The sequence below is a fragment of the Zonotrichia albicollis genome, chromosome 3 (genome assembly GCF_047830755.1).
Source record: "Zonotrichia albicollis isolate bZonAlb1 chromosome 3, bZonAlb1.hap1, whole genome shotgun sequence".
Lineage (NCBI taxonomy): Eukaryota > Metazoa > Chordata > Aves > Passeriformes > Passerellidae > Zonotrichia > Zonotrichia albicollis.
Genome location: NC_133821.1, coordinates 115,995,066 through 116,003,833, shown reverse-complemented (window position 1 = coordinate 116,003,833; position 8,768 = coordinate 115,995,066). Strand labels below are relative to the sequence as shown.

Genomic DNA, 8,768 nt, shown 5'->3' with positions numbered 1-8,768 from the left:
TCTAAGTTGAACTCGTTTCAGGTTTTTCATACCAAAGAATAAGAAGGTTTTTCCCTCAAATAAAAGTAATGATTCTAAAGAAGTGTGTTTGCAAAAGTGGCACGTTTGACCGAGTGCAAACGGATAAAAAGAGACTAACAATGTCCAAACTCTAACAGCTCTGCCTTCGCCCTGTGCAAAACGAAATAGCAAAAAAAAAAAAAAAAATCAAAAATCCTAGGCATGAAGAAGAACAAATGGGATATGGGACTTTTGGCCTTTGGTTTTGCGAAGTGAGAGAAGGAAAATGCCCGGGCAACATATTATTCAGAGGCAGATTGTTTAGAGCTTGACCCAAAGACGCTGTATATAGATGGGTCTGAGCTTCCAATCATCAGAAGCACTGCGAAGAAGCACGAGATCCTGCTGACAGCACCTCAACGAACAACTAGGCAAACAGTAGCTTGTCAGTAACTTTATTTCTTTTTTTAAAAAATCGCATGACAAACTGGAACCAAGACCAAAATACTGTATCCACTGTACATCGTTCATTAGAAAACAAACATACACCACATTTGTATTCTACCAAACAGAGAGTGTATTTCCTTTAAAATTATATAGTGCGTGCTTTTAGAGTCATGCTTTTCAATATTTATTTTACATTTGTTACTCAAATATTATCTGCTATAAATAATTGCAACTTGATCAAATGGTGCACCTGTTATGGGAACCTCTTCCATGCTGCAAGAGAGGCGTTTTGTTGCCTGGTTTGTTTTTTTTTTTTTCTGTCTTTCCAAAAAGCTGTTGGTATTGCTTTATTAGGACCCGAGCAAGCACAGGTGAGGTGTCAGATAAAGTGTACAGGTGCCAGAGGCGCTTGCAGACCCGGGTCTGCTGCTGAGCCCCACGGCTCAGACCGCTGGAGCAAGTGATGGGAGAGCGCATAGAAAAAAAATCGTTTCCAAAAGGCACAATTTTCTCGACACAAAGGTACAATAAAAATATATATGGCCACTGAAAGCGGGCTCCTATGGGGATGCGGTGCCTGCCCAGCGGGATCCCGGGCCCGCCAGGGTTTCGCCCTCCCGCCTCTGTCCCGGCACCGCAGCTGCAGCGCCGGGGGCGACGCCGTGGAGGGACCCCGGGGACGCCCGCGCACCCCTGCCCGCCCCGGCGGCGGCTCTGCCCGCCAGCCCGCGCTCTTCTGCGGCACGGCCTCGCGTGGGACCGCCCCGGGAGCCCGGAGTAGTGCGAGGGGGGCAGCAGCGCTGCCCTCACCCCGCCCCGCCCCGGCCGCCTCCCTCATCACTGCTCGCGGTGCCGGCTGCCGCTCTCCGCGTCGCTCTGGTCGTCGGTGAAGCAGACATCCACATCGCTCTCGTTATCAGTCTTTTGCTCCTGCTCGGGCTGCGCATAGCCAGAGTCACTCTTGTCCTCGGCCGCCTTGCCGAGGCTCTGTCCCGGGTGCCGGGATTTGACGTGCCGCTCCAGGTCGCGGCGTCGCACCAGCACCTTGCCGCAGTATTCGCAGCGGTAGGGCGTGTTGCCCTCGGCGTGCAAGCGGATGTGTTTGTTGAGGTTGCTGGGGTCCCCGAAGGGCCGCAGGCAGACCTTGCACTTGAGCGGCTTGTAGCCGGTGTGAGTCCGCATGTGAATCTTCAGCCCGTACTTGCGGGAGTACAGCTTCCCGCAGTACAGGCACAGGTGCCCGGTCTTGGGCTTCCCTCCGGCCGCCCCGGCCGCGCCCGCCGGCAGCGTCTCCAACCTCCCCCGGCCTTTCTCGGCCGCCAGCTCGGAGAGCTGCTGCGTGTGCATGGCGATCTCCCGGTCGATGCTGGCCAGCGAGCCCAGCTCTGCGGCGTGCAGACCCGCCGCCGGCCCCGCGAAGTACGACACCGACTCGGGGTACTTCAGGAGGCCGCCGAGGTGCAGCTTCAGCGGGTAGTAGGGCGCGGCCCCGTAGAGCAGCTCCCCGTTGTAGACGGTGAGCGGCATCACCGGCAGCCCGCACTCTCCCGCGTACGCCTTCAGCCCCTCGAAGGGCGGCAGCGCGAAGCGCTCCAGGGCCCCGCCGGGCAGCGGTGGGTAGCGGGCGGGCGGCAGCGCGGCCGCGGGCAGCCCCCGCTCCACCTGCCGGAAGGCCGAGGCCTCCTCCAGCGGCGACAGCAGCGGGAAGGCTCGCAGCCCGCCGCCGCAAGCCAGCCCCGCCGCCGCCGCCTGCGGGGCGGCCTCGCCCGGCAGCGCTCCGCACTTCGGCGGCGCCTCGGCGGCGGCGCGTCCCGCCTTCAGTCCCCCCAGCAGTTTGGAGAAGCCGAGGGCGGCGGCGCCCCGCGCCTCTTCCCGCAGCGACCCGGCGGGGCGGAAGGCCGAGCGCGCTCCGGGGCACAGCGCCAGCCCGTTGCCGCCCGCCGGCCCCAGCAGCGGCCCCGGCCCGCGGGCGGCCCCCACGCTCATGTCCAGGGCGCGCTCCTGTTCCTCCTTGCCCGCCGCCCGCTTGGGCAGCGCCGCCTTGGCGAGCGGCGGGGACGCGACGACGGCCTCCCGCTTGACGGGCTCCCGAGGGCCGCAGCCGGGCGGCTGGGGGCCGCGCAGCGAGGCGGCCGGCAGCTCCTTGGGGGGCAGGCCGAAGGCGGTGGCAGCGGGCCGGCCGTGGTCGTGATGGAGGAAGGGCCGGCCGTGGCTTAGAGCGCAGTGGAAGTGGACGTGGGCCTTGAGGCTGTTGGGGTATTTGAAGGTCCTCCAGCAGTACCAGCAGATGTACCTCTCCTCCCCTGCGGAGGCAAGCGGAGGGACCCGTCAGCGGCGGCCGCGCATCCCCGCGCCTCCCCGCGCATCCCCGCGCTCCCTCCGCCTCGTCCCGCCCCCGCCATGCTGCGCCGCGGAGCGGAGCGGGCGCTGCGCGGTCCGGGCTGAGCTCCCGCGAGCGGGGCGCCGTAGGGCCGGGGGGAGCAGCTGCTGCCGCGAGTCGTCTGTCGGAGGGCCCATCTGTTGGCGTTTGCAGAGGAGGTAGCGTATGTCAGGGAGTCGGCTGCACCGAACAAAGGCCAATCTAATGATCGTGAGCCCCTCATTAAGCGGCGAGACAATATCCGATATGTATGGGCCATATGTAATCGTTCCCTTTCAGAGGACAATGCCCTTTGTACCCCGTCCCATTTCGACTTCTCTCAAGCGGAACAGACCTCGGTGGCCGCGGCTGTGGTGGCTGCCCGACACCGCAGAGGCTCAGACTCCGCTTTCCCACTCCTGGCCTGGCTTGCCAGGAGGGTACTCCCAAGGAGGAGCATCTCCCCAGCCCCGACGGTGAAACGCCGCCTCTGTGGCCACCTGTCTGTCTAGTAATCTTTTCCTTCCTTCCTTCCTTCCTTCCTTCCTTCCTTCCTTCCTTCCTTCCTTCCTTCCTTCCTTCCTTCCTTCCTTCCTTCCTTCCTTCCTTCCTTCCTTCCTTCCTTCCTTCCTTCCTTCCTTCCTTCCTTCCTTCCTTCCTTCCTTCCTTCCTTCCTTCCTTCCTTCCTTCCTTCCTTCCTTCCCCCACTTTCCCCTTTCCTTTTCTCTTCCCCACCTCATTCTCTCCCCTCTTTTCTTCTCTTTCTGTCTGTTTGTACCCATCTTTCTCTTCTCTCTCATTTCTCCCAGTCACCATACTATGCTGATAAGCCCCTGAATTTCCCTTTCAACTCTCGCCCGCCCTGACCGTCCCCAGCTGACCCTCACCCCTCAGTTTCATACACCTAAGGTGAAGCCAAGCACCGCACGGAGATGAGAGCCCGCTCCAGGCCTGGGGCAGCTCCTCACGTTTCAGGGAATCCCGTGGGGGAGGACACGGGTGAGACCTTGCATCATGCCCCTCGTCTGTCAGGGCACCTGGGGAGGGCGGGTCGCCGGGGTGGCTGCGATGGCCGTGACCAGCCTCCCTGTCACTGGCTTCTGACAGGGATCAGTCGATGTCCGCTGCGGGTGGAAAACGGAATCTTCACTCTGTGCGGGAAACCCGTGTGCCAACTCGCGTGGAAGCATCGCACGCCGTTGCGTGTATCTCGCCGTGTGTGTGCTCGCCTCCATGGGCAGCCTTTCCTCGCTAGTCGTGGGCAGCCTCGGGATCTGCAGCATTGCGAAGGCGTCGGGCGCTGTTTTTCGCCCCGTCGAGGAGAGGAAGAGACAGGACTGTGTCTGCCCGGGCCCCAGAGAAGCAGAGGCCCCGGGAGGAGGAACCACGGTGGCAATCCCACTGCCGTGCGCGGGAAAAGGGGTAAAGGAGCGGCACGGATGGAGAGGAATACGGCCACGGACCCCACGGATTCGCCTCCGCTATCTTCGTTTGCCTACGCGGGTCTGTTCAGCGGTGCGGGTCGGCCCTGGTGTCCTCGGAGAAAGATGGTCGGGACCGGCTCCCGACCGCCACCGAGCCCGGCTCGGCGCTTCCCCGGCTCAGCTCCCGTTCAACAAGAAGGGCTCCAGGGAAAAGATTAAAAAAAAAAAATTATCACACCAAAACCCACTTCTTTCTCACCACGGTGACCCAAATTAAAGGAGTCAAACACAGAAGAATTCAAAAATTTTGATTTGGTTATGGTTTTTTCGTTTTGTGCTTAAAAAAAAAAAATTCTCCGAGTTTCTTCCGTTGTCATTTTTCGGTTGGTGGGGGTTTGGGAGTTTAGGTTGATTTTTCGGCTTTTTTTTCAGCATGTGATCATTAAAAGAAGAGCACTTCAACATGCTGATACACTTTTTCTGAATCTGTATTAATCAGTCTGGAAACTGTGGGACGGAAGACACAGCAGATCCGTAGGGTTACTTTGCAAATCAGCCTTGTTTCGACGGGGCAAGGAAGACGCCGCACTCTGGGAGCCTCTTGCAGACCTGATTTCTCTTCATTTTTCCCCCGAGCAGCACTGGCACCCATCCGCAGCAAGGGCTGCTGGAGAGGAGTGGGGCTCAACACAGCCGCGAGTCCTCCTTGCTACCGAACCTTCGTGAGGCTTTTCGAGGGGGCGACCCTCGGCAGATCCATGGCCTCACTGCCCTTCGACGTGGCGGGGACAGAAATGTGACCAAGAGTTTCTTTTCCGGGTGTAGTTTTCGTACAAGGAGGGACTTGGGCTCTTGCACGATGTGATACAATAGCCAGAGCCTGGCCCTCCCGCAGCCGTCCCTTGGGGCCGGACCCTGGTCACCTTGCGGAGTGGCCAGCGTGACAGGGGAGGGGGCAGCTCCTGCCCGGACCGTGCGCTCGCTCCCTTCCCGGGGACACTGCCCAGCTGAAGGATCTTCAAGCAGGAGCGGCTGTGGGGTTCCCCCATCTCCCGCAGAGCGGGCTCAGCCCGAGGGGCGCGCCCACGGGCAGCGGCCGCCACCGACGGCCCAGGGAGCGCCCGGGCAGGGAGCAGCGGAAGGGGGTGGCCGCCGACAGAGAAACCCGAAAAGTGAACGCTGAAGTGTTCCGTCTTTCTTTCCCTGGTCTTTTTTTTTTTTTTTTTTTTAATGCGATGCCACCTTATCATTTTGTTAACACCGGTGTAATTCCAGCTAAGAATAGGTTTGCGGATTGAAGCAAGCCATCCCAGACCGGTGTCTTCCGCTTCCCAACATCTTTGCATATCCTGATCTCAGGGTGATTTGAGGCCGACTTAACCTTTTTCCTAATGTGTTCTAATTTACAGGGACTGCCCAGGACTGCCCAGTCTTGTCTTTACTATGTGAGTCTACCCGCAAGAGAACCCCCAAAGAGTCTCTGAAACTCTGAGAACGGAAGGTAAACCCGATGTTTTAGGAACAGCATCGGGTGAGCTGAGCTGAGCCAATTTGCTGCCTCGCATACCAACTATAGCGATGTTACACAGAAACCCCATTTGCCTATCAAAGAATCATTAAATCGGCTCGATGACGGAACAACTCGACGCACGGGGGCCTTTCCATACGCTACCGAGTTAATAGATCACCCTTTAAATGTAAGCAGATGGAGCCTTAGTTTAAAGGGTGGTGGGTTAAATTCACGGCAGCTGTACTGGCATTTATTTTTCCCACGTTTGCCTACCGCAGTTTGGGATCTCGTCAAAGGTGTCAGCTAAAGAGGGTTTGTTTTGTTTCATTTAATTTGGTTGCTCTGAAATAAGTGCCCGCATCTGTACCTTTCTCGTCGTGCGTCGGCGTGGCCGTGACGGGGATGTCAAACCACTGCGCCAGAGGGTTGGAGTACCAGACGGTGAGCTCCTCTCCCGGCTGGACATCTCGCAGCGCCCGGTAGAAAATCTGGAGAGGGAAGAAAGGAAACTTCTTCAGGAGGCTTGAGAGGGGAGGCAGGCGGCGGAGAGAGGTGCCATGCCAGCCCGGAGCCGCGAGTGGGGTACCTGTCCTCCTGGCAGATCCGCAACAGCCTCCAGTGTCTGTTCTTGGGAGTTTCGGGCAGCTCGGATTAACCCTATCCATTCCAGAGCCGAGCTCCCGGCTTCATCCACTAATTCCCCTCTGACCATCCGCACCTGGAAAACAGGCGGCACTGCTGTCATTTTCACGTGAAACGAAACACAAAAAGAGCAAAAAGCTTATCCGTCCCCCTGCCTGCCTGCCCGCTCTGCCTGGCCCGTCGAGCTGCTTCCCTGCACCAGGCAGGGGGCTGAGCATCGCAGCTGAAAGCAGCGGCGAGAGCATCTCCTTTTGCCGCCTGTTTAACGCTTCCATCCTCACCCCTCTTTGGGTAGGACGTGCCCCGGCTCGCAGGTGCCTTGGGAGAGATGCGGCTGCCCTAGCGGGGGTTGCAGCTCTGCAGCATAAGGATGGAAGAACCCGTGCCCGGAGAGGGAAAACGGGATTTTCCCCTTGTGTAGCATTGATCCAAACGCACCTTGTCCAGTTGCAGCTGTTACATTTCGCTTAAAGCTATATTAAATACCCAGGTACGATTTTAATTTTCTTTTTGTATCTAAGTCCGTGCAAAACCATTGCGACATGCAGGACTCGTCGGGAGATGGGGAGGGGGAAAGGGGGGAAGATTCTGCTTGGCTACAAAGTCCCTGTAGCCCCATACTTCATAATCTGCTTGCCCATACAAAGAGAAAATGAAGTGCCCATTCCCTGAATGACCGTGCAATAAAAGTCATCGGAACAAAGCAGTCTAAAGCGAGAAACCAAGGGAGCCAGATGAGAAATAAATTTGAGTGGGCTGGCAGAGCGTTTAAAAACAATTAAAGTGCATTAAAAATCAGAGCGGAACGCGTGAGCCGCGGCTGCCCGGGAGGGAAAGGAGGGGTCTCATCCGCAGCCCCCTGAAGAGCCTGATGGACGGGGCGAGAGCCCTTGGCCGCCTCCTGCTCGCTCCTTCGCTCGGGCATGGGCTGAGCCCGGAGCCGTGTGCCCGGCTGTGCCATCCCCGGCTGATTGCGGCTCCAGGGCAGGAGAACCCCCGAGGCTCTGCGGGAAGGTCGAGCTGCCCTGGGCTGCCCCGACACCTGCGACCCGCACCCCGGCGCCGTCTCCGGGGCAGCCCCGGTCCGTCCTCTCGCCCCACGCTCCCTTCAGGCCCAAGCCAAAGGACTCGCGGCCGGGAAGAGGGACTGGGGGGACACGAACCCGAGCCAAAGGCAGAAATAAATCGGTACATTTGCCCTGCCCTGCTCGGGGGCTGTGACAGCCTCGTGCCCTCGCCTCGCCGGGGCTCCAGGAGCGAGGAGCCGGCCGTGGCATGTCCCGGCTCGGCCGGGGAAAGGGGCAAAGCCCCAGCGAGCGGAGCCCCGGGGGGCGGGGGCTGGGTGCGGAACCAGGGCCCTCCGACATCGGGCACGGAGCTCAGGCGACGCTTCCAGCACGTCTGTGTCCAAGGCGTGGGAGCGCCCACTCCTCCGGGAGAGCCCCCGTGTCCTCTGGCCTCGCCCCGCAGTCGGCCGGGCTGGGGCCCCGGCGCTGGGGAGGAGGCGGAGGGCACGAGCGGGCAGGCTCTCCTGGCAAAACCACGGGGAGACATCTCAGGACGTTCTGGAAACGCTTCCCTTTGCTTTCCTGGCTCTCTCTAAGAAGGAAGGATTGAAGAGAGAAGGGGGAAGAGCAGCCTCTTCTCCCAAAGCCGGCTTTCCCCGAGTCAACGAATAATCAAAGTCCAGCGGTGCAGGAGCCACCGTAGGAAAATACCTTTTTTTTGGGTCCTGGCTCCTTGCGGTCTGACAGGTACTTGCCCAGTTTGAAGGTGCCCGGCACAGGACCCAGGCGCAGCCCGGCCGGGATGCAGCTCTCCGCGCTGACGCTGATGGCCGGAGCCCTGCTGCTTTGCATCGCTGCCGCTGGCTGCGAGCGCTCGGGAACCCCAATACTTAAGGGGGCCGGAGTGACAGCGGCAGGCGGCGGGAGGATGAGCACAGGCGTATCTCCGCCCGCAGAGTGACGCGGCGCTGCGAGGACGCCGGCTTTTCAACGGGAGCAGGAGGGGTACCCCTTGGCAGGGGGATGCTCTGGGGCGCAGAGTTTGGTGAGAGAGTTTGGCTCCTCGAGCAGCTGCGGAGTCCCATCCAAGAGGGTCACATGGAGCCTTTCCCTAACCCTCCTGCATAATCAGGCGGAGTGAATGGCTGGCAGACAATGGGCCAGGCGACCTTCCCATTCCTAAAAATCCAATTTGTCAAGGGCAAAGAAAAGGCGCTGGTGAATCAAAGGTCTGGAGGGACCATTAATCCTCAGCATGGGGTATTGTCCCCGAGACAGTTACGATATTTTAAGTGACAAATCCACTGTATAATTTCTCCATAAATTTTACTTCCTTTTATTGTTCCTCGACAAACCAGTTTTGGAAAATAAGTGACTAT

General features: G+C 59.1%; 1 protein-coding gene across 2 annotated transcripts; it reads right to left on the bottom strand.

Moving 5' to 3' along the window:
* Positions 1 to 747: 747 nt before the first annotated feature.
* On the bottom strand, positions 748 to 8,393 carry PRDM13 (PR/SET domain 13). 2 transcript variants are annotated; one of them, XM_074538562.1, is made up of 4 exons: positions 8,101 to 8,393; positions 6,327 to 6,458; positions 6,108 to 6,228; positions 748 to 2,750 (listed from the first exon to the last, which is right to left on the bottom strand). In XM_074538562.1, the coding sequence occupies exons 1-4, from the start codon at positions 8,239 to 8,241 to the stop codon at positions 1,285 to 1,287; spliced, it is 1,860 nt and encodes a 619-aa protein (XP_074394663.1). In that variant the 5' UTR covers positions 8,242 to 8,393; the 3' UTR covers positions 748 to 1,284. The 2 variants fall into 2 exon arrangements, with proteins under 2 accessions (XP_074394663.1, XP_074394665.1); XM_074538564.1 differs by lacking the exon at positions 8,101 to 8,393 and adding an exon at positions 6,821 to 7,502.
* Positions 8,394 to 8,768: the final 375 nt, after the last annotated feature.

Bases quoted from the DNA above. Each gene is read 5' to 3' on its own strand.
- PRDM13 (XM_074538562.1), bottom strand. From the start codon at position 8,241: ATGCAAAGCAGCAGGGCTCCGGCCATCAGCGTCAGCGCGGAGAGCTGC. The intron at 6,459-8,100 runs GTATTTTCCTAC...CCTGTTTTCCAG, and splicing joins AGCCAGGACCCAAAAAAAAG to GTGCGGATGGTCAGAGGGGA. The intron at 6,229-6,326 runs GTACCCCACTCG...TTCCCTCTCCAG, and splicing joins CGGATCTGCCAGGAGGACAG to ATTTTCTACCGGGCGCTGCG.